Consider the following 27,124-nt stretch of genomic DNA (forward strand, 5'->3'; position numbering starts at 1 on the left):
GTTGACTTTGGCTCCATAGGGCCCATACCTTCCACGCTCAGGTCATGAGAAAAGAGCTGGTACGATGTATGTGTAAGCAATATCATACCACCCACGACGACGCACACTTTGCCCAAGGCAGCCTCGTGGGCAAAACTATAAGAAGTCTGTTTCAAGGTAACGAATCATGGTTGCTCTGAGGAGGCCACGCAGTAGACTATTGAGCATGGTTAGCACGCTGGGCTGATGGCGATCTCGAAGGCTGTTGACATGCTATACAGAAGCCGTTCCGTTTGTGAACGATTGAATCCGAAGGCCGCGGAGTCTACGAGACGGTGTGAACGCTGGTGCCCGCTTGCGTTCAGCTTTGTCAATATTTGTGCCCGAAGGTAGAGGAGGCTCGAAGAGACTGTCCTCGTTGCTGTGTGAGTTATGACATTTTGTACTGACAAAAAAGTCAGGCTATACGCCAAGGCTCGTATTAGATCAAACGTCGTGATGGCACAGTTGATGTTCCATCCATCCTCGGCCTACAGCCCCAGAGCAAACTTGATCTTAGCGCCGCCAGCCTTGTACCAAAGAGAAGAGCTTATGACAAAATCACTCATTCCTTAGCACTATGCTAGCCTCGCGGACTATGACTTTCCGCGGCACGCTATCCGCCAAGCTTCTTGCTAAGACCTTTTGCTTGGCTAATAGCGTGGGTAAAGCATCAATCGCTTATGTGGATCAGTATGGTGGATCTCCGGGTGGTCGTGGTATAACAAATTCAGTATGGAACCGACTGTGCTGAGTAAAGGGATGATCACATGGGCACCTGCTACTATTGAACGTGCACGATCCCCTCTAATGGCCGTGGTCCCAACTTCATGAGCACTGAGAGCCTTGTCACCGTTCGCTGGTAATCGGTAACAAGTTCATCGCATCAATTTCAGAGATTCACCAAAGATATTGTGTACAAGCGTACTTCATATCCAAGCCTCTCAAACGCATATCGTCGCACCGAACACACGTACGTTCTGGCCCGCACTCCCATTCGATGGTCGAACATCAATCAGCCAATCTCATGTCCATCATGACCTTTTTCGAAGACTCTATCTCATCTATACTCTCCACGCGCACTCTGGTCGGCCGCTCGCTGCTCTGGATCAATCTTCCCCTCAGCTGTGTCTGCTGGTGGCTCGGAATGACACAGCTCACCACACTCCACCGTCACCTGCCAGGGATCTTCACGCTTACAATCCGGTTCTTCCTGTCGTGTACGTTGCTGGCGTGGCTGGGGTTTGTGTACGAGAGGAAATTTGCACCTGGCGTTGGATTGTGATAAGACACTACACAACCAACTTTACAAGCAGCCAACCTCTCTTACGGACAGTCGGCAGACCTCTCGGTACGGTGAATACATGCTGGGGACTCTAGCAAGTCCTCCGTAGAACATCTTGAACTCAACAAGGTCGTTGCAGAGGAGCATCTATGCCGAATACCAGTTGGAAGACCACAGAAAGGCTGGAATTTCGCTGGTACAGGGATAAATTCGTAGAGCACAATAGTTGTCGCCAACCGCTAAGCAGACTACTACCAACGAGCGACTTTACTTCCCAGCCGCAACTCTTGCTATCTATGTTGTCGTGGGCGAGTGGCAACCCAGCGTCAAAGATACCTGCTGGAGCCAGCACGTATAGATTTCGCAAACCCACCGCTGGCTGGCAGATGGGAGCCCAAAAGGAAAGTGTGCGTGGTATTCAAGAACAAACACATAGCCAACTCGAGTGTCTGAATCCTTCCTATACTTATCTCAAGCAACTCCTTCAAGATCCTTTGATCCTTCACATGAAGACCCCTCTCGTAATGACGTCCTTCCACAGGAACGAAGATCCGGAGCAGATAAGATCTTACACACGTACCTAGGCCTCTGCCGTCGTCTTGTTTTCTAAAATCGGCTTTCCAAACGTCCTCAAGACATGAAGTAGGAACCTCCAGATTGGAAGCTCCATCACACCTACACACCAGCCAAACGTTCAAAATGCCTCACCCCGACCGAACCCTCGCCACAGTCCCCGGCGCTCCAGCGCCCAATTTCAACGGCTACAGCCTCGTAGTCCGCGCAACAGGCCATAGGATCCACTTAGCTGGATGGATGGGCGAGGATCCCGAGACGGCGAAAGTCGTCGAGGGAGGTTGTGAGGCCCAAACCGTAGGTACCTCTCCTTCTCTCCACACGGTATACGACTGATGATCGGGATGCGTTCCAGGAACAGATTATGGCCAATATCAAGACCTGTCTTGAAGCCGCGGGTTCCAGTCTGGAGAAAGTTGTGCTGAGGAGGTCGTATTTTCTGGATATCAAGAGGGATGTGCCGATTGTGGCGAGGGTGTGGGATAAGTGGGCACCTGGATTGAAGCCCGTGAGCACGGCTGTGCAGGTGAGTAGGGGTATATCTATGCAGAGATTGGTAGTTGTGGGATCTGATAAGTGGTAGGTCAGTGGGCTTGCGAAGGAAGGTGCCGTTATTGAGATTGAAGTTGAGGCGGAGGTGTGAGGATTAGACGACAACGAACAGATGCGAGAGTGTTGTAGAGATGCAAAGGCGATTCTTCAATACCTGTCAAAGGGAAGGATCGAATCACCGCCAATCCCCATTTACTTCACGCTCCTCGTCCTTCATCGTTTTCCTCGCCACCAATCCAAACTCCCAAGCTTACGCCAATTCCAAGTACCAACACCACAGCCAACAGTGCAAAAACCAACCACGGCGCACTTTCCACCGTGATTGCATATATCCCGTTGAAGATCACCGGAAACAGAATCCTTCCACAGGCATGCAGTTGACCAATCACTCCCAGAAGGGCCCCTGTCCTCTCTGCTGAAACATGCTTCGTGAGACTGCTCTGTACCACAGGAGCTGCGATGCTGCCAAGCCAAACTATGGCGCTGGAGAGGAGGATGAAGGCTCCCGACGGGGAAACTGCGTAGCCAAAATATCCGAAAGCGGTGATCAGCAACGTAGACCGGATGAGTGTGATGTCGAACGTCGTGCAGGGCGATGTTGAGTCTTTCGACTGGAAGAGAGAGGTAAGTAGAGGTAGCAGGAGAAAGTTGGCGAGAATGCCTGTCCCGTGGGAGACTGTCATCATGTACCCGAGCTCGACGCTTTTCCATGCGAACCTGAGGTTTGCGTAGGGCACGATAGAGGCGCTACCGAGGCCAACACCAAATACAATGGCATCGATGACGGCCAGACAGAGGATGTTGCGGCGGATGATAGCCGAAGAGCTGAAAGGCTTGAGGCTGAACCAGGCATTGCCCTCTTCCCTCACATTGTGCTCGTCGCTTTCACGATCTCTCTTGACTCTGCTCTCTTCTGGTAGCGACTCCGGTACGAGGAAGCCCAGAAACAGCAAGACGAAGCTGTGTATCCCCACCAGCATGTAAAAGACCACGGTAATGGTCCCACTCTTATCAACCGCCAGCCCAGCGAGCGAGGGCCCCACCGTCAAGCCCACGGCAAGACAGCCATGCAAGTATGCGAACGCGGTATTCCTCTCTTCGGCCTTTGTGCAGTCTCTTATGTAACTCCCAGCCACACTGGTCGTCACCAGTACGGATCCTGTAGCACCTTCGAGCGCGGCACCAAGCAGCAGAAGAATCGTGGGAAAGGTGTTCGGGTATGTCGCAGCGAAGAGCGTTATGATCTCGCTGGCGATCGTCCCAGCGACAGCAACCATCAGAGGCAGTCGCCTGCCCCATCGGTCTGATAGCGTGCATAGTCGAGGCACGGAGAAGATCAGGAGCAAGCCGCTCAGCAGGGCAATGTAGAGTGAGAAGAGGGAGAAGCGGGAGGAGACGGCGGGCGAGCGGCAGATGTCTTCATTGCCGTCGACATTCGTTCGGTAGTCCCGACAGACGAGATCGAGGATGAGGACCTGTTTGGAGGGATTGGCGCCGCCCAGAGCTGCGGTCAACAGCGTGATGGGAATAAGTATCCAGAGTACGGCTGGTCTTCGTAGCGACGAAAGTCGGCTGTTTTCTTTGACAGTATCCTCACCGCGACCATCATCGCGTCTCCGACTCAACAAAGGCTCTGTCTCCCCGTCTGCGTCTCTCTGATCCGGTACCATTCTCCGATCCGTCTCTTCTCGAGTTTGGACTCGCTGCTCTTGAACGTTCACAGTCTTCACCGCAAAGCCATATCGTGCATCGCCAGCCCACCATGCGAGTCCTCCGCATAGAAAAGCATCCTGCCTCGGAAATGGATTCAAAATTGAGGCTCGATAAGTGGGAAGCCTTGTTTCGTATATCAGAAGGCGATGATGTCGTCGTGCAGAAGTCCGAAATCCTGGCCTCCATGACCTGCGCTAGCGGCTAGCCAATGATCTTCAGCCTTGTTGGCCCCCAAAAGCCGGCTTGATGCCTCAGGCCATGAACAACCATCAAACTGGCAGCTTTAGAGGAAAGGGGCAAAAGAGCGAGGTTGATGTATGAGAAAATTGAGTTCAAGAACGGGAGACATGGGGAGGTTCCACACTAAGGACTGCACTGCTGGTGGCGCCGACCACTTGAGCTGCGTGAACGGTTCTGTATAAAAACCTTCTCTCTCCTCTCCTCTATAACCAACTATTTGGATTCGATGTTCTCGCGATGGCAGTTCCAATTGACGATCGGTTCCCACTCTCACGCCTCGACGATGAATTCGTTGAATACTACTACGACAAACTCGCATCTCTAGGAACGAACCTGCCGCCTTGGGTCAAGGACACTTCTGGCCATGGGAATGTGAAAGATATCACAGTACCTTCTGACGATGGCCATTTTATCACTATAAGGTGCTATGAACCCGATTGAACGACTTCTCCTTACAGTGCCGGGCCATATCCAGTTCACATCAACCTCCACGGTGCGTTGTGAGGCACTCACTTATCTATGCGGAATCTGACCCCGAACCAGGTGGAGGTTTCGTCCTCGGCAATCTTCGCAGTGACGCGCATCTCTGTGCGCAGTTTTGCGACGTGCTGGGAATTATGGTGCTCGATGTAGACTATCGGCTGGCTCCAGGTAAGGCTGGCTGCTGAATTCCCAACGTTCACCAACAGCCCTAACACGCTCAATCCACCAGCACACACCATCGGCCGTGGCCATGACGACGCTTGGGCGGCAGTTCGCTGGGTGAGTCGATGCAGCGTTCTCGATCAACGACCTGCTGACGATGCGTTGCAGGTTTATGCCCACGCAGCGGAGATCAACACGCTGCCAGACTCGATTTCGCTGGGGGGCATCTCTGCTGGCGGCCACATCAGTGCCGTGTGCCCGCGGTTCTCCCTCCGCCTTCACCGCTCCGCACCTCCGCACTCCCGCTTCACCTCCTTTCTTACCCTAACTGCTCGGCAGCGGTTCTCAGCGTACCAGGAACGTGGCGTTAAGACCCGACCGACGCCGCAAAGTCACTGGTTCCCTCCCTCGTCCAGAACGAGTTCGCTCCCTGCCTAAACTGGGAACGAATCAAGTGGTTCGCCAATCAGTATACCCCTCAGACCGAGCAAGCCAAGGCTAAAGTCTCGAACCGTCCTGCCTTCTTCAAACGACCCATCGAAGGGAACCTCGCAGGCCTCTCCGATACATTCCTCGCCACGGCTGACTGCGACCCCTGCCGTGACGAAGGCGAAGCTCTCGGCATGGCGCTGCTTGCCCATGGGGTGAAAGTGACCATGCGCAGGTACATGGGCGTCCCGCACCCCTTCATGCATATGCAGCCGATCCGCAAGGCACAGCTATATGTTCGAGATGTTTGTGAGGCGTTGAGGAGTGCGCATGCGCGGATTTAGGATGTGGTAGACCGTGTTAAATGCGTCTTGGACTGGTCGCATGGCTTGCCAGTCCTGGAGTAGATCATGTTCCTCTGAATTGCAAGGGCAGCTCTTCTTTTCAGTTAGAACCACGAGGAAAGACCACAGTATTCTCCTCGAGAGTCTGTTCTTCGCGTTCTTGCTGACTACTTTCACGATCTTCGGCTACCCGTAGTGAGGGTCAACATGTCTCGAACATCGAGCCCCGACCTCAAGGCAACAACAGATCTCGTCGAGGATGTATTGCCTACAGGAGCACACACAAATGAAGAGGTGCGTTGTCCAGACGAGAACCTCCGATGTCTCTGACTCCTTCTTCACAGTTCTCCAAGCAAGACCGCGATCTAGTTCACCGCATCGACTGGCATCTCATGCCATGGCTCTCGTTGCTCTACCTCGCCTCCTTCTTGGATCGCACAAATGTGGGCCAGGCACGAATTGCCGGTCTCCAAGCAGACCTGCAAATGACAGACGCCCAGTTCAACACATCCCTGGCTCTGTTCTTCGTGATCTATGCCGTGTTCGAACCGATCAGCAATGTCTTCATTGGCAAGATCAGGCCGAGTATCTATCTGCCGACTATGTAAGACGCCTGTACTACTGCGCATAGCAAGACGTTGACAAGTTCTTCGTGGCTCGTGGTATCATCCTCTGGAGCATCGTCTGCATCTGCCAGGGCCTTGTCAAAGACTTCGCCGGCATGGCCGCTGTCCGCTGGTTCCTCGGCGTCTTCGAAGCAGGCCTCTATCCTGGCGTGGCGTTTATTCTCTCATGCTTTTACAAGAAGTCGGAGTTTGGCGTTCGCACCGCCATATTCGTCGCGTCGGCAGCATTCGCTGGCTCTTTCGGCGGTCTTTTGCCAGCAGCAATCTTGCAAATGGACGGTGTAGGAGGCTACCCCGGCTGGGCGTGGATTTTCATCATCGAGGGCCTGGCTACGTTTGTGTTGGGCGTGGCATCGTTCTTTATGGTTCAGGATTTCCCGGAGACTGCGAAGTTTCTTTCCGAAGAAGACCGGGCGAGGCTCTTTGCGAGACTTGCAGAGGATGATCGAAGAGGTGATAATCAGCAAACGTTCAAGTGGAAGTATGTGTGGGATGCTGTCTCGGATTGGAAGACGTGGACAGGGTCTATCACGACCATCGGGTGCTCTGGGGGCTTATATGCCTTCAGCCTGTTCCTACCCACAGGTCTGTCTCCAGCCAATCATCCCTTCTGTAAGGTTTGCCACATTAACTCCCTCGACAGTACTCAGAGGCCTCGGCTTCTCAGTGATCCGCACAAACTTGCTCTCTGTAGCACCCTACGCGGCGGGTGCGCTATTCACGATCTTCATCGGCTTCGTATCCGATCGCTTGATGCGTCGGGGCCTGATACAAATCTCAACATCGTTACTTGGAGTGATTGGATTTACCTTACTCGTTGCGCACGTACATCCCTGGGTCAAATACGGTCGGTCAAACTAACTTTTGTGAGAAAGTGAAGAGGAAGTTACTGAACATACACCCGCCAGGTGGTTCTTTCCTCGCAACCATGGGCGTATACCCATGCGTTCCGCACTGTATGTTCACTGTTGGAAGTCCGCCAAACCAAGCTAACGGTCTCATTCAGCGCTTGTCTGGATCTCCAACAACATTGAAGGAGTAAGCAGACCACTCCACATCGTTGAAAAAGAGACTGACTCGGCATGCAGTTCTACAAACGCGGCATCGTCTTCGGTATTTGCATTGGCCTCGCCAACCTTCAGGCTCGTCTAGCTCTGTTTACCGCCAGATTGGTCGAGACTGACAACTCACAGGGCGTCGTAATCTCCTACCTCTTCCCTGCGAGCGACGCACCCGCCTACCGAGCGGGCAATTCCACTGCCTTGGGGTACGTTGCCATCGGCATCACGCTAGGATCGATGTTGCAATATGTTCTGTTGAGCTTGGAGAACCGAGCAAGACGTGCCGGTAAGAGAGACGCAAGGATCGAGAACAAGAGCGAGGAGGAAATCGCTGCGCTAGGAGACAAGAGGTCAGTGCCACTATGCCACTATATGAAATGAACTTTATGATCATTTGCTGACTCTGGAAACTGCAGGCCTGATTTTTTCTATGTGCTTTGAACAGTGTTGCGATGATACGGATGGCAACTGGGGACGAAATGACGGGGAAAGTCTGCATGGAAAAGTCGCATGTGAATGCCAAGACTGCGTGAATGTTGGGCGTGTTAGCATTTCCTTACGAAATATGAGGCTATAACATCGACAGAGAATGCAGTTGCCCTGTAATTCGTGACAGACAGGTAAGCTTCGTTCAGTCTCCAGTGCCAGAATCCGGCACACACCATTTGGCAACGCCGACTCCACGACAGACCTGGAATGGAAGGTCGGGGAATGTGATCAATCTACTTGCCGCACCTTCTTGTGCCGTGGCATCTATCGTCAACGCTGTCTTGCGGAGACATAGTATGTATGCAATGTTGGTGCATTGCTTCAGACATCACTCCCTTCGCACGGAGGATGCGGAGGTGCGGAGACTCACGACCATCGAGCCTTGCATTTGTCACCCAGGCCCATTCACTTCGTTAGCGGCCTTTGAACATCGTAACTATCCTCATTGCAGCTTCGCTCATCGTTAACGACCTCCTGGAACATCGTCATGGGCGACGCACCACCAGAAAGCATCATAACTCCCGCATACGTCGTCCACCGGCCCCAGCAGGACTTTACTTTGGAAGACATCGTCCTCAGCCCACCCTTCGACAATGAGATCCTGATTGAGATGAAGTACAGCGGAATCTGCCACACAGACATCGCCTGCCAACAAGGCGAGTTCGGCGCTGGCAACCTTCCCGCGGTCTTTGGCCACGAGGGCGCTGGATACATTCGATCTATCAGCACTGCGGTGGCACAACGTCGAGGTCTGGCGATTGGTGACTTTGTTTTGCTATCCTTGAGTTTCTGCGAAAAGTGTAGATACTGCGAAAGGGGATATCCAGCGGACTGCGATGAGGGGCGACATTTGAGGTTTTCAGGCTTGCGCGAGGATGGGACTACATCGGCTCAGATACTTCGGAGTTCTCAGCCTGTTCATATGCGGTTCTTTGGACAGTCAAGCTTTTCGAAGTTCAGCCTGGTGCATGAGACTTGTGTAGTCAAGCATGACTATCCGTCAGAAGATGCTTCTATATTCGCAGCGATGGGTTGTGGATTCCAATCCGGTGAGCATCCAAATACTTTTAACGACTGTTGCTTGACTAATATATTCACAGGCATCGGCACAGTCTTGAACGTCCTCATCCCACCTTCCGACAGCTCCATCGTCATCTTTGGTCTCGGCACAGTCGGCCTCACAGCACTGATGGGAGCAAAATATCTCAACGTGAATCAAATCATCGCCGTGGACCTACTCGACACCAGGCTGTCGATGGCAAAGGAACTCGGAGCATCAGTAGCCTTCAACTCTCGAGACACCGACATTGTGACTAGGATCATGGATCTGACGGATGGCTGCGGTGTCGATTTCGCCATTGACTGCACGGGAGCACCAAAGGTCATCGAACCCATGCTCGACTGTCTGGCCGTGCAAGGGACTGCAGTCACTGTCGGCGTACCACCCGCCGACGCCAAGATTAGGATCAGCCCCATGCGGTTTCTCGCTGGAAGTCGAAGATATCTAGGTTGTCGAGAGGGAGATTCTGTGCCTGCGCAGTTCATTCCGAAGCTGATGGAGCTGCAAAGACAAGGGCACTTTCCTGTTGAGAAGTTGGTGAAGGTGTACAAGTATAGAGATTTGGCACAAGCTCTGGACGATATGCGGAATGGGTCGGTGGTAAAACCAGTGATACAATGGTCATGAAAAAGGAGCTATTAGGCAGTGGAAGATGTTTTAATTTTGTTATTTACCTGGACAAAACACACAGCTTGGCCGACGATCACCAACGGCAACAGAGCATTGACAAAGGCATCAAGGGCATCAAGAGAAGCAACTAGAAGCTGATGATGCTTCACTTTGAAGTCATTCCAGACAACTTTGACAGCTGACTGTTACTGCTAAACCTCGACGAACCATAGAATTTATTAGCGACTTTCTGAATACCGCCAGATCATCACTGCATCGGATTCACAATGTCAAGCTAGGCTGACACGAAAGCCATTGTCAGCTTAGACAAGCCGAACAGCATGTGATGTTGAAATCGAACAAAACATTGGCCTTTCTCAGCTGGTTGAGTCGTACTCACAGACTGTGGCTGCAGCCTCAGTCAACACCCGTGGGAACGAGAGTTCGAGAATAAGCAAGAACTCTTCCCTTCTTCAAAGTACAGTACCACTCATCATGTACGACCCGGCGAAACCACCTCCGACTCTCCGATGTCCCATCAGCATCCCCCATGCCGCTGTTCTCCATTGATTATGTGAGGACTAGGGGATGGATGCAAACGGGTATAGGGTTCGAGGATGCCCCTGCGGAGGTGCGGATACGTCGGCTCACACGGCCGCATGGCATTGTCATTCCTTAGAGCACGAATTTCTGGCCTCACTTCCAATGATCTACTAGAGTGAGCAAGTTCACAATGCCCGTCACCAAATTCGATGTTCCTGAGCGTTACCGGTATCTGGAGGGGTTTGGGTCTTATCACCAGTGAGTTGTTGTCGAACGATTCAAAAGTTGAAGCATCATTCTGAGATGATGTACAAGATCCGAAGCGTTGAAAGATGCTCTCCCAGTTGGACAAAACTCTCCCCAGAAGCCGCCGTACGGTCTATACACGGAGAAGCTCTCGGGAACCTCCTTCACAGCTCCTCGTGGGCAGAATCAGCATTCTTGGCTGTACCGCATCTTGCCAACTGCCGCTCATAACCCGTTCACGAAAGACGAAACACTAGCGAAGATTGGAACCCGCAGCGACTTGGAGTCACTCTCGTACACTCCAACCCAGCTGCGATGGAGTCCATTCGACATCGATGCCTCAGCCGACTGGCTACATTCCATGCATTTGCTCGCTGGAAGAGGCAACGCGGCTGACAAAAAGGGAATGGCAGCATTTATCTACATGGCTGGAAAGTCCATGGAGGCCAACACTTCTTTCAGCTCTGCGGACGGTGATCTCCTGATCATTGCGCAGCAAGGAACGCTGGACATCCGCACTGACTTCGGCCATCTCCTAGTTCGTCCGTCGGAAATCTGTGTCATTCCTCGTGGCTTTCGGTATCATGTCTCGCTTCCAGATGGACCCGTGCGAGGCTTCGCAGTTGAGCTGTATGAGGGACAGTGGACTCTACCTAACCGCGGACCCATTGGCTCGCAAAGCATGGCCAATGAACGAGACTTTCAAATCCCCGTCGCGGCGTTTGACCATGACACAACCTCTACTTTCAAGATCGTCACCAAGTTCAACAACGAACTGTTCGTCGCAACGCAGACGCACACCCCTTTCGATGTGGTGGCTTGGCATGGACTGTACTATCCCTGGAAGTACGATCTCGGCCGGTACGCCACCATCAGCAGTATCTCCTACCATCATCCAGATCCATCCATCTTCACCGTCACAGCGCCCGGCGAGGCCCCTGGTGGCCCGCCCGTAGCTGAAGTGGCCGTCTTCCCACCACGCTGGCTGGCCATGGAAGGCACGTTTCGGCCGCCGTGGTATCATCGCAATACCATGGCTGAGCTAGTGGGTCTTATTAAGAGTCCTTCTCACGAAGAAACATATGGATCCTTCCAGCCAGGCGGGGCCAGACTTCACAACACCATGACGGGACATGGGCCTGATAGTGTGACTCTTGAGCGAGAGAGCAACGAAGAGCTGCTTCCTGTTAAAGCAGGAGAGGGAACATTGGCATTTGTGATTGAAAGCAATCGATTGATGGGTGTAAGTGAGTGGGGTTTGGAAGGATGTGGGAAGCGTCAGAAGGATTACAATGCTCAGACGTGGTTGCCGCTGAGGTCGAGGTTTGAGATGCCGGATGAGAAGTTGGTGAAGGATCATCGTGTTGAACAAGTCGTAACGATGAAGAATGGACACAGGGGTTAGCAATTGATCATTGACAGCAGCTACTATTTCTGCTGGTCCTTTTCCCACATCAAAAATCCTTCTTCTGCGTCCTCAACTGCATCGAAGCCAAACAGCTCGTGCAAGAACCCAAAATCTGCAAACCTGTACGGTGCAGTACGCCGTTCGTCCCACCAGTCATGATCTCCAAAGAAGGCATCCCGCTTCTCTTGTTCAACACCATCGTGCATGTGATACAAGTCCCGATTTGCATCGGCCGTAGCGACTGTGGTGGTAGTGCGTTCTTTGCGGATGGTTTCATACAGCTGCAGCATGCCGGGGAGCTTTTCCTTCGAAACGCCAGAATCTTTGACAAGGCCTAGCAGTCGACCGATGACCGCGCCGTCTTCAACCGCCATTGCAGCACCTGCAGCTGCGTATGGAACGGTAGGGTGGCAGGCGTCACCGAGCAAGGCTACCGAGCCTTTAGTCCAGGTTTCTAATGGATCCATGGTCCATATCTTCCATTTGAGGGCAACTTTAACATTCTAGATCTAGTGTCAGCAAGCAGTGGGTTCGGTTGATAGATCAATACTTACGTCTAGCAAGCGGCGAAGGCAAGGATCCCAGTATTCAAACATCTTACGCATTTCTGCAATATCTCCTGGTTGGCGAGCTACTTCGGCAGGCAAGTCGTCTGGACGGCTGCCGTTGTGTATGTCAGCGATCTGTGCCTCGTTGGCAATCGAAACGAGAAGACGCACATAACCACCATATTCAACAGCTGCCCATCCTTCACTGGGTACATGACGATATGACTGTCAGGCCCCCAATAAGTAGCTCGGTAATCCCTATTGATCTAGCCTTGTATAAAAGGATCTGCTTCGGTTCGAAGTGTTTCCGCGGGGATCGTTACTCGGTAAGCCAGATCACCAGACTCTTTCGCGTTCTTTACATATCCCAACACTGCCGTTCTAGTGTTAGAATGAAGCCCGTCTGCCCCAGTGACTACGTCTCCTTGTAGCTGCTCTCCGCTTTCGAGATAGACTTTCGGCGATATGTCTGGGCAGTCAACGCTGGCGGCGGCGCTGTTCAGGCGGATCTTCGCCCCAAGGCGTTTGGCCTCTTCGACGAGTACACGCTGGTAGTCTGCACGATGGATTGTACTTTGTCACGGTGTTACCAAGGCCCTCGTCTGCTGAATTACTTCGGTGGGCTTACTGCCAGGAATATCCAAACTTCTGCACTGACCAATCTTCTTCAGGTCGGAGCCCGATCAGGCTGCCGTCCTCCCATCGCAGTATTCGACACTTGACTTGGCCTTGGAGTCCAGCACGACGAAGCTGGGGAATCAAATCAAACCTATCCATAATTCGCAAGGCTATCGGCTTCGAAATATGTCAGTCTCTACATCATTCTACCGAGCCAGACCCTACGACTCACCGGTAGTTGTATACCAGCGCCCACCTCGCTGAGTTCTTTCGCAGCCTCTACAACAGTGACATCGAGACCCTCACGACGGCATGCAATGGCGCACGCAAGACCCCCTGCACGATGCCGTTAGCTCACTACAAGATCGAACTATCAACACAACTGACTGACCTAGTCCACAGCCAACAATAATCACCGTCGGCGAAAAGCTGCCGAGAACATCTGTGTCAATCGCCATTGTGGGATGGGCTCTTCAATTGCTCTTTGCAGGTTTCCTGACGACTTGATGGCATGTTGTCATCCAAGACTGGCATTCCCTTGTGGGCAAAGGTAGCTTGATTGTACCTGCGTCTACCTTGCACGCAGCGGGGGACAAGCAACAAGCACGGGAGGCCCTCAATCCGCCATCCCGCTCCTCCGTCTTTCCTCTCACGAGGATACTAATCTCAAACGAAGCCGAGTTAGTTCTCGAGAAATCGGTGACCCGAGGTCTCGCGAATTTCACCAAACTCATACATGGTCAGGCTGCATGACTTACGGCGGACATCACCAAGCTCGCAGATGGCACAGTGCTGGAAGTTTGTCATCGAAGAGCGTCATGTACAGCATGCCTCATTTTTCAGCACCAAAGGTTCACATTTGGTCATTCCCTGTATGTAATCGTTTCCAATGTCAAAGACCCATCCCGCACTCGTGCACATCGTGCCGAAGCCTACATGCGAGTCCCCAGCGCCGCAGATCCGCACTCCCGCTCTAGTTGATGAAATCCCAATCTCGCAACGAATCTCATGCCGTCATCTTGCAAGCAGTACGAGTGAGGATGGTGACCTAACTGGGGACTGCCCGCACTCGTGAGATATGGCATATTTGATCAACTCTGGACAGCAGTGAGAATTTGAAGGAATGGCGACAAAGACACATGCCCACGCCGACGAAGATGGTCACTTTCGACGCAAGGAAAGTACGTTCCAGAACTGGATCTCCAAGGACGCAGGGTCACTGTATCCCGCCGAAAGAGATCGCTATGTCCTCTACGTAAACTACGCCTGCCCCTGGGCTCATCGAACAATCATCGTCAGGGCGCTAAAGAGTTTGGAAGATGCGATACAGATGGTACCGCTGGGCTGCGATCTCACTGCTGGAGGGTGGACTTTCAACGGTGCGTATGTCAACCAACACCAATGTTCTGTGAACTGACTCCAGCATTCCTGGCCAGCACGGCTCGTTGGACAGAGATCCCGTATATGGCTTCACCAAACTCAAAGAACTCTACTTATTGGCGAACCCGGAATATACGGGACGTTTCAGGGTGCCTTGCCTGTTTGACAAGAAGACCATGACGATTGTAAATAACGAGTCGAGCGAGATCATACGGATGTTGTATACAGAGTTCGACGACCTAATTGATGCAAAGTTTAAAGAGGAGAGCAAAGGAGCAGCAGGTTTGTACCCTAAGCACTTGAGCAGTGCGATTGATGAGATGAATGAATGGGGTAAGTCCTTGCTCTAAAAGTGCCGACCACAATTGTTTTCCAGCAGCCTACTAATATCACTTGTAGTATACGATACTGGTATGAATCTCGTACAAATGGCAGTGGCCAGATGATTCTCTAACACAGCCGACAGTAAACAACGGCGTATACAAATGTGGCTTCGCAACCACGCAGGCAGCATTCGACACCAACGTCGAACCGCTCTTTGACTCCCTAGACAGATTGGAAAAGCACCTCTCGACCCCAGACCACCAGCCTTTCCTCTTCGGCAAGCACATCACGGAAGCTGGTACCTCATCTGCATTGCTCTCAATCCAACTCACAACTGACCGAGTTCGCAGACATCCGCCTATACACAACACTCATTCGATTTGATTGGGCGTACCACACCATCTTCAACCTCAATCTCAAATTCATCCGCCATGACTACCCAAACCTCCACCTTTGGCTGCGGAGACTCTATTGGGATGATACAGAGATTACGAGGGGTGTGTTTAGGTCGACGACGAACTTTGAAGCACATCGGTGGGGATATGCTAGTGCGAGAGGACTGGCTATGCGTGGAGAAGGGAAAGACGATGTAGTCATTATCATTCCTAGGGGGCCGAAGCCTGATATTGAGGAGCTCGGTCAGCATGAGAAGTTAGGGTAGATGTATCGTGATGCTTGACATGCCGCTCCCTTTTCTGGTGACAAATCTGGCATAATGATAATGAGTTCAACGTGCAGTGAACAATTTATGCGTCTTTAACTTGCACATCATTTGTTTGGACATCTCAGTGCCGACTTGTACCACTCCTCATGAATGGCAGAATCAGAAAGAACGCAGGCTCCGCATCTTCATGAGCTTTCCCTACTGAGGGTGGACTTACTGTCATTGCTGATCATGGAGTGGAGGAGCGTATCGAACGGTAGCTGCGGACACTGTGTCGATATGATGGCGGAAAGACGGGGCGAAGGTGCGGAGGTGCGGAGATACTGGGCGTTGACGTGGTCTTCGAGGCTGAGAATTGACTACTGGGCCTTGTGCGGCTCGCTCAGGTGTCTGCAAGGACTTTGAAGCAACAGCCAAGGCATAAAACCGTCGACAATTAGTCAACGGCAGACGCTTGATCGACTTTTGAAGTGCGAGCTTGTTGATCGACCGGCTGGGACATTATGAGTCCACGCCAAGAGAAAGTTGTACGAATTCTCCAGGACAGTACGCGTCTACGACGAACGTCATGATCTTCCTACTACCTGTATATGATCCCAGATAGCTTCTCGGTAACTACGACAGTCAGTCTTGTGAAGCGGTCCTCGTCTCCACATTGTTTCGAGGCATCTTTCCAGATCATCCAGCGCGAGGCTGAACTCAAGATCCAGCGAAATGCTACCGCCGTCGACATTGCTTGTCTTGTTTTCCTTCTTCGGACTCCTTCCTCGATCCCTTGCGCTGGACTTCCAATTCAATCAACAAGCACCAAACGGTCTACCGCTAGTCTCTTCATTCTTCGGAGTACCAGGCACGAACGCAACCTTCGACTATGTCATCACCGGTGGAGGTACCGCTGGTCTCGCTCTCGGCGTGCGGTTGGCAGCTGCCAACTTTTCTGTGGCAGTGATTGAAGCAGGCGGCTTCTACGAGACCGATAACTCCAACTTGAGCGTGGTGCCGGCTTCGCAGAAGGCTCTGCCGGTCTTGGTGTCACTGACTTTCAGCCATTGGTCGATTGGGGAATTTTGACAACTCCTCAGGCGGTAAGTGTTCATGCTGAACTCACAAAAAGTCATTACTCATAACGTTCTGTACAGGGGGCAACTGATCGAACATTGCTCTATGCTCGAGGCAAGGTCCTCGGTGGCTCATCTGCTAGAAACAACCTCGTGTACCACAGGCCCACCATAGGCAGTTTGCAGAAATGGGCAGACGAAGTAGGAGAACAAAGCTGGAACTGGGAGAACCACCTACCTGATTACAAGAAAGCGGTCAACTTCACCGCCCCGAACGAGTCTCTATACGGGAACGCCACGAATCTTTACGATGCAAGCGCCTTTGATTCGGCTGGAGGTCCTGTGCACGTCTCATATTCCAACTTTGTCGATCCTTTTGCGCCCTGGGCCAGACAGGCATACATAGCAGCGGGCTTGGCTCCTATAGCAGGTCTCAGCAGCGGCCATCTTCTCGGATCGTCTTACTCTGGACTGTTAATCGATCCGACTACGGGACGAAGATCGTCCTCAGAAGCATCGTACCTGCAGTCGGCTTTGAACGCTCGTACCGCTCCATCTATTTACAAGAACACATTAGCAACCGAGATCGTGTTTGATGGAAACAAGGCTATTGGCGTCGCCGCTCTGACTGCAGGAACGTATGGCACCCCATCGGTAAACTTCACACTGTCTGCCAGGAACGAGGTCATCGTATCCGCTGGAGCTCTACAATCCCCGCAACTACCCATGGTCTCCGGCATTGGGAATTGCAGTGAGTTGGCAGCATTCAACATCACCTGCAAAGTGAACTTGCCCGGTGTGGGTAAGAATCTGTGGGAACACATTGACTTTGGGATATCTCATGCCGTCAACTTCCAAGTCGCAGGTTCTGCGGCCAGCAACGCTTCACTCGCCAACGACATCCTCAACTCATATCTCAGCTCCGCCAGCGGGCCAGATGCTATCGAAGGGACCGGATACATTGGGTGGGAGAAGCTACCGCAAGCCAATCGTCAGCAGCTGAGCAACAACACTGGTGCCTTGTTGAGCTCCACATTCCCGTCTGACTGGCCGGAGATCGAATATCTTCCTCATACAGAGTATTCTAATGGAACCAGCTATGGGGTTATCAATTGTGCTCTGGTAGCTCCTCTATCACGAGGGACAGTCTCACTCGCCAGCCCCTTTTGCCTGGGAACTGCCAGTGTTTGATCCTGGCTTCCTGACAAGCCAAGCAGACAGACAGGTAGCAGTAGAGGCGTTCAAACGACTGCGGACAATCTGGCAAGGCCTCGTCAACACTGGCGTTGCAAGTCCAGTTGAAGCTTCGCCGGGGTCTACTGTTCAGACTGACGCTCAAATCTTACAATTCGTACAAGAGAACCTTGCACCTGTGTGGCACGCGTCTGGGACTTGCAAGATGGGTCAAAGGAATGATAGCATGGCAGTAGTGGACAGCAACGGGGCTGTATTTGGGAGTTCTGGACTGAGAGTTGTTGATGCGTCGGCGTTCCCTTTCTTGCCGCCCGGGCATCCGACCAGCACTGTCTATGCTTTCGCAAAGAAGATTGCCGATGTGATCATTCAAGGCAGGAATGAAACGAATTGAAGGCTGCAGTGGACGTATGCAGAGGTTTTTTATACATCGATGGCGATGAAACGTTGGAGTAAAAGGGTTGGCTCCGAGATGAAGTTTCGTGTCTATCTAGTTACTGCTGATGCGGTTGCGTCAGGCCCTGGCACATACGATACTCTGCTGATTACCAGACACTCGGACCAGTGACATGCATGACATCCGAATTTGACGTTGGGAGCTTGATATGCTCCGTTGCAACTGACTTACTGTATGCGGGTCTCTACGTCTTTCGTTTTGAGTCGACTCTTTTGAAAGCAACCCTCATTCGCACTAAGCAAGCTAAACGTCCTTTTGCGGAAGCCCTGTCTGGGTCTAGAAACTAGACAAAGATTTATTTGCAATATGAGCAGCCCGATGTAGCGCGGTTCCAACATATAACGAACTTCCGATTCGCCTGCGTGCAGTCGACTGATTAGGAAGTAGCTCAGCCTGTTCGCTTATCTCCTGCGCCTAGAAAAGAAATTCTCTCGTGAATTGCTTCGACGTCTTGTCACAGTTCGTGTACCTGTAGTTGTCTTCTATTTGGCTCTCAAGATACCAAAGCTATCAAGCAACCTGTGTAGATGGCTTCCGAATCAGCCTGAAACAGCCTCAACGGCCGTACAGATAAGCCTTTAATGGGTCACATGAGGGAGCATCATGATCAAAAGATCCGTCTTACAATACGATCACTTGAGCTCCACACACTCCATCTTTCAGTGCATCATTTGTTTGTTTCGTTCCTCTAAGCCCAACCCACATCCAACCCAAAACGACTAGGATGCTTTTCAAGGCCCCTCCTTGCGTACCTATAACCTGGGCAGCACTCTCCTGAACCCAGGTCTCTAGTCATCCTGTTGCCCATGACGGTCACCAGTCTCTGACTTTGTTCGAGGTTTCCCAGACCGCCATTCTCATAGTTGAGCTTGTAGTGCTCTCCAGTCACGACACTGTAAAACCTTTCGACCTCGTACCGCGGCCTGCGCAACGAGTGCAACGTCTTTGTAAAGCTCATGGCATCTTTGTAAACTCCATCGCTCAGGGTCTCGAGTCGGTTGGGAGTCCGGAAAACATTCTAGCTCTTGTGATATCTGGAACGGAATAGCGACAGCTTCGCTCGGAGCAGTCGGAAGCTTAATAAGCACGGCAGATGCCACAGTCCTTCGTGCAATGCAACAGTCCTTCATGCAATGAATCCTTTTCATGAAGCCTGAGCCCTTCGATCGCTGCTGGTCAGGCCGTCGTAGCTCAGATGCTTGTTCTTCTACAATGTCGTATTCACGTGTATCATGGTTGAGCAACTATAGTCTGATTTACTCCTTGATTGGATTGAGGAGAACTTTACTCACTGAAACAAGCCTGAATATTCTTTCAAGCCCTTTATCCTGCTCAGGCCCACGAGCTCTGTCGGCACCAACGTCACCACCAGCGAACACTGTTCCTCTTGAACACAATTGCGCCAATGAGTGCAACAATGAGCAGTGCAGCATATCATCCACTGTGCTTAAGGTGAGCCATTCTTTTGCTGTCCCATTAACGCTCTAGAAGAAAGGCGACTGCAAAGACATGAAGAACCTTTGCAGACGCCAATCCGCTGCCATGTTGGAGTCCTTCGACGAAACCTTTGTTTCTTCTTTGAAACTTCCAGTCACCTCCTTGGTTGAGCTGACTGCATGTGATACCAGCAAACGGAATGTATCATGATTGGCCGTCATTATATCCGTTTAGTACATCGAGGCAGCAAATGGTTAGATTGAAGCCAATTTTTGTTGGGGTTTCTAGGTACTTGTAGCCGCCAAGTCCACTGGTCATTGATATAATCGGTTCTCCGCCTTCAGCGTCGAAGGTTGTAAACTCGGCACAATACCGCTGTAGACTTGATCACTCTCTGGTCAACTCGCACATATGAGGATGGTGTACAGAGTTACAAAGTCGGGGAAGTCCCAAGACAAGATGCTCGCGTTCCACGGAGGATTCTGCTTACTTCACGCTGAATCCAGTGGCGAGTCGGGGAGACCGACGTCTACCAGTGCAACAACAAAATTCAGCTCATCCTCGTGGCCCACAAGGGTCAGGGCTACTCTCTTGCTGCGTTAGCGTGCGGAGCTTCTCCCGTGGGGATCACAAATGGAAACCTCGCCTCGCGTGCCAAAGAGCTCGTCCAAGATCGACAGCGTTGAGACGGAGGAATTCCGAGGGTATGAGACGAGCTATCTTCCACCAGTGCCGCAGTGCCTCAACAACGCATCCTCAGTTTGTTTGGGAGCAAGCCTACACCTGGTTGATTGCAAATATCTCATACCAGCTGTCCTCCTGTTGTTGGCAACAGGAGCCATGATGTTGCCAGCAGGGGTGAGGAAACCTCTGGGGAGCCTTGCAGATGTATCACTTGTGGATGGAACAGCTTTGGAGCATTCAATCAGATCTATCGTGCTGTAGTAGTCTTCCTGAGGATTGTCCGTCTAGTCCAAAGTCTTCGGGGACCGCTAGGCCAAATAAGATCCCTTATTCAGTCGCATCCTGATCCGTCAGCATCGTCTCGTCGCTTCCTCCGGCGCTGCACCAAGTAGACCATAAACCCAACTAGCATTAATCTTGTTTGGGACTAAACAATACCCGGTTGCCCGACTCCCCTCGCGCCAATGGAATACAACTTCGATTGCCCATTTTCCTCTCTCGGCTCAGCACATGTAGATCCAACGGACCAACGTGAAGTTGTAGCACCGCCGCCACCTACTACCTCGTGCATAATACTGCATCGAACTCTCTTGACCAAGAAAGTTCATGGAAACCAACTGCCAAGGCTGAGAGGTCTACAATGCTATTTGCTCAATGGTCGGAGATTTTCGCGCCGACTTCCTAATATATCTTTCTGAACGATAACACACCCCTTGGCATTTCAAGCCTACCAGGACCGGGCCTTCCACGTGCAGCTCCGGCTCGATGCGATTGGTGACAAGGCTCTCACGACCTGCGTTGCTCACCAGCTGTCGGTGATCTTGCCTGTACCAAGTAGGAGTTGGAAGCTTGAAGGATCAAGCAAGACAACCAGAAGGATCAAGCAGTCGAAGCTATAGCATGAACCAATGACGGCAGCGACCAATTGACCTACAATCTCGGCCGGCGTCGATCGATGATCTTGATCGCTCTTGTCCAAGCCTGGGCCCGGCCTGAACTCTCTTTATAACAGCTTGAACTGCCGATCCTTGCGAACCCCCAGGTTGTGGAGGATATAAGAGAGAGATGGGAATTGTCGAAGCTATGGTGACCTCTGAAATAGTAGGAATAATCTCTGTCCTTTCTCCTTGAGGTTGACCAATCCTTTCCGAAGCACCCCGCGACCGAACCTTTTTTCACAGCACAAGCCGAAATGGTGCACTGAAGGTAGTGTGTACGCATTTTTCATCAAAGACATGGGAGTGAGCGACGAGCAAGACGACCCTCTGAGCAAGTCCCGGGCACGCAGCTCTAACGGATGTTGGACCTGCCGCGTTCGGCGGAAGAAGTGTGACGAGAAGCCGGGGAAATGCACACCTTGCGCTTCGCTTAGATTAAAGTGCGATGGCTATGGGCCAAGACCTGTCTGGATGGATGGTGGGATCCGAGAAAAGCACAAAGTAGAAGAGTTGAAGGCACGGATTCGGCGAGGTCGAAAGCGGAGCCGCAATGCGGCAAAGCAGCCACCGCAGCCTCGTCCGGCGCACCGTCATCCGCATGGCAAAGATAAAAATCCTGCTGCTTCTATTGGACAGACGACACTTCGAGACGAGCCGTTTCTGAAACTGTGGGATGGCGAAGGACCCGGCGCATCTGCTGATGCCGAAGGCTTGTCACTGCTTGGGACGTCTTGGCCCGAGTGGTATGACCCCACGCCCAGAGTAAATGACATTTTCCTGGAGGACGACGCTTTCAGGGCTGTGTTGGATTTCAATCGACAATCTATGGGTCACGCTGGCGAAGATGGCCCTTGCGAGTGCATTCGAGACGTCGCTGCAGCCAAGTCATCAGCATTGCCCATTTCTGACTCTGAGGGACCAAGCCTTGTGCCCGAGGATTCGACTCTAGGCGATACCATGAGCTGGTCTTATGAGACTGATCAGCCGCAGCCCGGGCGAGTTGGATTCGACCAAAACTTGTCCAATTCTGCCACCAACGGAATTGAAGAGTCTTATTCCCTACCGTCTCTTGACTGGAACAACTACTCAGTCTCTGATTCCGTCGATGCTTGCGAGCCATTATCTACAATGCGACTACCAGATGAGCCTATTCAGCACACTACAGCGTCGATAACTCCCAGCGTAGCTCAAAGACCTGACGAAACCGCTCCCGCTCTCCGGTTTCTCACCAACCTTGTACTCCCAAATCAGTTTCCACACGCGGATCATGCACTGCTCCTGCGACTACGAGAAACCATACTTTCTCCCCAAGAATCGATCAAGAAATACGTCCATACCACTGTTACAAAATATTCTGAACGCCTAGAGTCACAAAGGCTAGCGAGATTTGGACTTCGATCATCCTCAAATCAGACCGTCAAATCCACAGAGTTTGATTTGGAAACGCTCATAGGACTTCTCTCCACGATAGCTGTCGCGACCGATAATACTGCCGAGAAACAGGATATTGAACAGTTGAACAGGGTTCTTGCTCACCAATTGCTCTTTCAGGTATGTTACATGCAGCGGACGAGATGGCATACTGAACAGCGTCCACAGGTAGAGGAAACCCCGACACCCCAACATGTGCTTGGTGACATTGCGAACCAAATGTCCAGCATTGCTAGCTCAGAGCCAGACAGCTCAGCAACAAAGACGTCTTTTGGCGTTCTGGTCGCTCTCGATGTTATCGGTTCTGCAACCTGTGGGAGACCTCTCCAAGCTTGGCCGTTTTCCTGTAGTGTGGCGCTTGTGGATTCGTCTCTATTCGAAATGACAGGATGCCAGCCATGGGTGTTTCAAAAGATCTTGGACATCACCAATCTTCGATCCTGGAAGTTGAGCGCAGTGGCAGCAGGCTCCCTGAATGTCACAGAACTTGCCGACAGGGCTTCGGCAATTGAGCAGAGTATTCTGGAGCAGCTTCGTGCCGTGACAAAGTCCCACCAGGACATCTGCTCCACGCAAATCACCGAAGTATATGCACATGTCGCCGAAGTATTTCTCCACACTACGACTTCTGGGGCACATCCCGATGTCTCGAACATCCGTGGTGCTGTGGCCGATACTATCGCCGCAATTGAACGTCTGGGCCGTGCACAGCTCCTTTGGAGTCTGGCGTGGCCAATATGCGTGGCTGGGTGCATGGCAGGGGATGAGTATGACAACTTCTTTGCTGGTATCGAAGACGGGGCGTGGGGTGATGTTGATTACACTCTCAAACTGAGGAGGGCACTAAGCGTGGTGAGGGAATGTCGCCGTCTGCGAAGAAAAAGCCCTCCCGGGGCGAGCATGCAACAGCGTCGGGGATACGACTGGTTTGATGCTATGCAAAGTCTGGGCAAGGATTGGAACTTGCTGTAGTTGACACGTCTTCCTCAAGAAAACAGAGAACATGTTTCTTACGTGGCTGAACGGCGAATGACTTTCTAAATCAACGGCTCGCAAGATTAACTGCGAAGCCTCGGCCGAACGCACGGGCCCACGGCCTTGTCTCAGGCACAAACCTATGTACCACTTCCTCCAACGAAATTCACGTGGAGCCATGCGCTTCAATGCACATGCATGATTCGGCTTAGTACGCACATGTCTCAAACGTTGTTTTCGCCCACATGTCGCCGATCGTCCGCGGATCCGATGCCATGCACGTCGGGTGGGCGTTCTGGCCCGGTTGATCATCTTCCTTCGGCGACTTCATCACTCTCCGGTGGGCGCCTGCCGCGCGCGTAGGAACATCGTCGAAGCGAGCATCTGGAGTGACGGTGTACCACATGCCACGATCTAATCCAGCATACATGCCTTCACCAGGCGGCATCCGGGCATGGCCGCATTGCACGAAGACGCTGAGGGAGTGTGCAGCGAGGCAGAAGAGGCATTGCGCCTCAGTGCCGTCGAGCGCCTGGACGAGTTTCGAAAACGACTGGACGATGCGAATGGGCCAGACGAGCGCGATGCAGTCCATCAGACCATTGCCGATGAGCTCGCAGCCTTACACACGAACTTGGCTGGATGCGCGGCGGCACTCCTGAGCACTCGCCTACGGCCGCCCAAACAGTCAAGTGCGTGGAAAGCACTATTAGCTGTGTGCAAAAGCGACCCCGCGAGCCGCAACGGGGCCGATGCAGCAGTTTGTCTTCGACTCAGTGCCCAAGTGGCGGCACACTGGGGTGCATCCGTCGTGCAGCGATATGCCTGGGCGTCTCGAGCACGCAGTTTCCTGGAGCGACTTTGGTCCGTCGCTAGAGTCCATGAAGAGTGGGAGGACGCTGTAGGCTATCTCAACGCAGTTCTCGTTCTCCGTCAAGAGCTGGTCCTCTCAGGCAGGCTCTCTGCAAGCACTCGAACCTGGCAAACGATTGGGCACGAGGCGGAAAAGGGAGCTCCACGGCTTCGCTACTCGCCAGTCACGGCAGCCGATCTCAAAAACGTTATGGACTGGACCAAAGACGGATTTCTGAAGCTGGGCGGGAGGGTCGTGGAGAACTTAGAAGAAGCGGAGAGGACGGTCACGCACTGGACCACTGCAACAGCAGACACCATTCAGCTTTGCGACGGATCCTACTTATCAGATCGACCGCATGGGCTCTGGACTAGGTGCATGATTGCTTGCGATCCGGCTGGGCTAGTGGTTCGCGAAGATACGCTGCAGCAGCCCCCGCGAAGAACACAGTTCGGTCAAAAGAGGCCTGCAAAGCGACCGCGGTTAGACGGTGATATGACTGCAATCTCTTTGAGTTCAGCCCGGAATGACGTTTCAGAAGAAATCCATGGCAATGAAGACTTCGATTGTTCCGTGAGCTCCCCGTTGGCAGTCTGGCCGACGGAAGGCTCAAGCACCGACCAGACCCCCTTGAAGCTGGGAGAAGGGCAACAGTCTCTTCTGTCAGGGGAACCTAGCGTTGGTTTGCAATTCCGGGCAGATGAAGAGCAGACCGATGGAGACGAAATTGAAAGCAACGATTCTGACAGCGGAGAGAGCCTTGATGACCCGGCGGACGATGTAAGATCAGAAGGGGCGGACAGCGACGACGACATCGGCCCTCATGCGGTGCAGGCAGCAGCAAACAGCACCGCTAGCTCTCTTAGCGAGGATGACGTAGACATGAGCAGTGACAGAGAACGAAGTGAAGATCCGTCAACCCCGGGAACGGCGCAGACAGAAGTATCCGCTCACTCGCCAGTGGACGAAGACGACCAGGACGACGGGACAGACGACAATGAAACCCAGGGTGAGAAATCGCCTCAATCAGATGATGTGGCCAATACCGGGGACAGAGCAGATGCTCATTCACTGGACTGTCCACTTTGCCCAGGCCGATGCAAGGCTGGCTTTGTGCCGAACATCGTCACCTCTCACGACGAGAAGCACAGACAGAGGGCAATTCAACTCCGCTTGAAAGCTTTCGAGCAGATACACGCAATCTATGAGCTTATTTTAGAAAGTTCTGGAACCGACGTCAAGTCGCACATCTTGAAGAAATGGGCCTCTCCCACGCACATCGCCTCGGTCTTTTTCGACCCCGACGAACATGGCCTCTCCACTGCATCAAGAGAGAATGCAGATGCGTGGTACTTGACTGCACAACGTCTACAGGCATACGGGAAAGACGGTATTGTCCTCAATCGACCAGTCGTCATCAAAGGCGCCGTGCGGGACGCTGGATGGCTAACATGGGACGACTGTTACAAGCAGCTCCGTTCCAAGCTTACGGGGCGTAGTCTGCAGGTCAGGAGCGCCGTCACCCATCTTCTCGAAGACATCGACGGAGACGACTTCTTAGAGATGCTTCCTGCCCCTGAGTCTGCGCTGAATGCTCTTGACCTTCCCGGGCTGATACGAGGCGACCGTCCAGCCTTCACTCTGTTGCCGCATTACCGCTTGCTTGAAGATCTGGTTTGCAGCGAAGCCTGGAACGACGCAAAGAAGCAAGTCACCACCAAAGAGTTAGATCTATATGGCTGTCTCTCCTTCAACATTCTGGGTCTTCGCGGGGCATTCTCTGGTGCGCACCTTGACGTCCTCAATGGCACATGGGTTCGTGCTTTCTGTGGCCGCAAAGCCTGGATGTTTGTTCCTCCCGACCAGGTAGAGGAAAACGATTTGAGGAGGTTAGCAAGGGATGGTGACGATTACGACCCTCGTGGCAAAGCTCGAACACTGATTATCGAGGCCGATGAAGTTTTACTCCTGCCACCTGGCGCAAAGATCATCCACGCTGTCCTGACCACAAAAACATCTCTCATGGAAGGAGGTATGCTGTGGGACGACTCAAGAATCCTTGAAATACTTTGCAACATGCTTTGGATGGCGAAGAACCAACAAGCCACGAATGAGGCGTGGCCGAATCAGATCCAGGCCGTCATACGACAGCTAGACCGAGCAGTGGTCTCGGATCCGGAGCGCTTTGCTGGAGGCGAGTGGGATCCACAGGACTTTGTCAGAGAATATGAAAAGCTCAGTCGAGAAATAAAAGACCTGCCATGCAAATGTTCATCGAGGTGCGGTCGACGTTGTCCATGCAAGACTGATCGGAGGCGCCGCACACCTGAGTGCAATTCCCATGCTGGGAGGCTACTGGCATGCTGCAAAGAGAAGTAGAATTGCGGTGTCGCATTGTTTCAGTATTTAACGTGATACATGCAGACGGGCTCTGAATTGTGCTGCTTGTGCACAGGGCGGACATCGTAAGTCAGGATATTGGAATGGAACCACCTGTATCTACGTTGCCAGAAAGTGATCCTGCTATGTACATCGTCTATAGATCATTATCCCAAACCATATCAGATGCTTGAATTCACAATGGTTATAGAGTAATAGGATTGGCCGATCTGTGTCTGTTTCTTAAAGATTCGAGGCCCATCCAGCTCGAATTACCGCCGCGCTTTTATCGTAGTCTTGCTCCCACCAAACTTTGAAGCAAGGCGAACCTTGACGCACGAAC

At 52.3% G+C, this 27,124-nt stretch overlaps 11 protein-coding genes across 11 annotated transcripts; 9 read left to right on the forward strand and 2 right to left on the reverse strand.

The window, feature by feature from the left end:
- Positions 1-2,002: 2,002 nt before the first annotated feature.
- Positions 2,003-2,519, forward strand: M409DRAFT_54156 (uncharacterized protein; the record flags this gene model as incomplete). Its single annotated transcript, XM_033812613.1, has 3 exons — positions 2,003-2,173; positions 2,232-2,402; positions 2,460-2,519. The coding sequence occupies 3 exons, from the start codon at positions 2,003-2,005 to the stop codon at positions 2,517-2,519; spliced, it is 402 nt and encodes a 133-aa protein (XP_033668450.1).
- A 106-nt stretch (positions 2,520-2,625) lies between these two features.
- Positions 2,626-4,098, reverse strand: M409DRAFT_66073 (uncharacterized protein; the record flags this gene model as incomplete). Its single annotated transcript, XM_033816773.1, has 1 exon — positions 2,626-4,098. One exon carries the CDS (start codon positions 4,096-4,098, stop codon positions 2,626-2,628), a length of 1,473 nt encoding a protein of 490 aa, XP_033668451.1.
- A 520-nt stretch (positions 4,099-4,618) lies between these two features.
- On the forward strand, positions 4,619-5,799 carry M409DRAFT_66074 (uncharacterized protein; the record flags this gene model as incomplete). The annotated part of the gene is made up of 6 exons (XM_033816774.1): positions 4,619-4,803; positions 4,840-4,874; positions 4,925-5,032; positions 5,094-5,143; positions 5,195-5,278; positions 5,419-5,799. The coding sequence occupies 6 exons, from the start codon at positions 4,619-4,621 to the stop codon at positions 5,797-5,799; spliced, it is 843 nt and encodes a 280-aa protein (XP_033668452.1).
- A 207-nt stretch (positions 5,800-6,006) lies between these two features.
- On the forward strand, positions 6,007-7,927 carry M409DRAFT_22369 (uncharacterized protein; the record flags this gene model as incomplete). Its single annotated transcript, XM_033806306.1, has 8 exons — positions 6,007-6,093; positions 6,144-6,384; positions 6,435-7,010; positions 7,069-7,272; positions 7,334-7,381; positions 7,432-7,463; positions 7,514-7,836; positions 7,903-7,927. 8 exons carry the CDS (start codon positions 6,007-6,009, stop codon positions 7,925-7,927), a joined length of 1,536 nt encoding a protein of 511 aa, XP_033668453.1.
- Positions 7,928-8,462: 535 nt separating this feature from the next.
- On the forward strand, positions 8,463-9,662 carry M409DRAFT_66076 (uncharacterized protein; the record flags this gene model as incomplete). Its single annotated transcript, XM_033816775.1, has 2 exons — positions 8,463-9,024; positions 9,076-9,662. 2 exons carry the CDS (start codon positions 8,463-8,465, stop codon positions 9,660-9,662), a joined length of 1,149 nt encoding a protein of 382 aa, XP_033668454.1.
- Positions 9,663-10,377: 715 nt separating this feature from the next.
- On the forward strand, positions 10,378-11,845 carry M409DRAFT_66095 (uncharacterized protein; the record flags this gene model as incomplete). Its single annotated transcript, XM_033816784.1, has 3 exons — positions 10,378-10,445; positions 10,503-11,777; positions 11,821-11,845. The coding sequence occupies 3 exons, from the start codon at positions 10,378-10,380 to the stop codon at positions 11,843-11,845; spliced, it is 1,368 nt and encodes a 455-aa protein (XP_033668455.1).
- A 16-nt stretch (positions 11,846-11,861) lies between these two features.
- On the reverse strand, positions 11,862-13,465 carry M409DRAFT_22372 (uncharacterized protein; the record flags this gene model as incomplete). Its single annotated transcript, XM_033806307.1, has 7 exons — positions 11,862-12,344; positions 12,396-12,501; positions 12,561-12,655; positions 12,713-12,962; positions 13,018-13,184; positions 13,240-13,343; positions 13,399-13,465. The coding sequence occupies 7 exons, from the start codon at positions 13,463-13,465 to the stop codon at positions 11,862-11,864; spliced, it is 1,272 nt and encodes a 423-aa protein (XP_033668456.1).
- Positions 13,466-14,130: 665 nt separating this feature from the next.
- M409DRAFT_22373 (uncharacterized protein) lies at positions 14,131-15,372 on the forward strand (the record flags this gene model as incomplete). Its single annotated transcript, XM_033806308.1, has 5 exons — positions 14,131-14,390; positions 14,431-14,720; positions 14,787-14,798; positions 14,854-15,009; positions 15,062-15,372. 5 exons carry the CDS (start codon positions 14,131-14,133, stop codon positions 15,370-15,372), a joined length of 1,029 nt encoding a protein of 342 aa, XP_033668457.1.
- Positions 15,373-15,878: 506 nt separating this feature from the next.
- On the forward strand, positions 15,879-18,021 carry M409DRAFT_66080 (GMC oxidoreductase; the record flags this gene model as incomplete). Its single annotated transcript, XM_033816776.1, has 4 exons — positions 15,879-15,921; positions 16,202-16,371; positions 16,515-17,616; positions 17,651-18,021. The coding sequence occupies 4 exons, from the start codon at positions 15,879-15,881 to the stop codon at positions 18,019-18,021; spliced, it is 1,686 nt and encodes a 561-aa protein (XP_033668458.1).
- Positions 18,022-21,440: 3,419 nt separating this feature from the next.
- Positions 21,441-23,546, forward strand: M409DRAFT_54163 (uncharacterized protein; the record flags this gene model as incomplete). The annotated part of the gene is made up of 2 exons (XM_033812614.1): positions 21,441-22,694; positions 22,743-23,546. 2 exons carry the CDS (start codon positions 21,441-21,443, stop codon positions 23,544-23,546), a joined length of 2,058 nt encoding a protein of 685 aa, XP_033668459.1.
- Positions 23,547-24,003: 457 nt separating this feature from the next.
- Positions 24,004-26,781, forward strand: M409DRAFT_54164 (uncharacterized protein; the record flags this gene model as incomplete). The annotated part of the gene is made up of 1 exon (XM_033812615.1): positions 24,004-26,781. The coding sequence occupies one exon, from the start codon at positions 24,004-24,006 to the stop codon at positions 26,779-26,781; it is 2,778 nt and encodes a 925-aa protein (XP_033668460.1).
- Between the last annotated feature and the right edge of the window lie 343 nt (positions 26,782-27,124).

Source organism: Zasmidium cellare (genome assembly GCF_010093935.1).
Source record: "Zasmidium cellare ATCC 36951 unplaced genomic scaffold M409scaffold_15, whole genome shotgun sequence".
Taxonomy (NCBI): Eukaryota; Fungi; Ascomycota; class Dothideomycetes; order Mycosphaerellales; family Mycosphaerellaceae; genus Zasmidium; species Zasmidium cellare.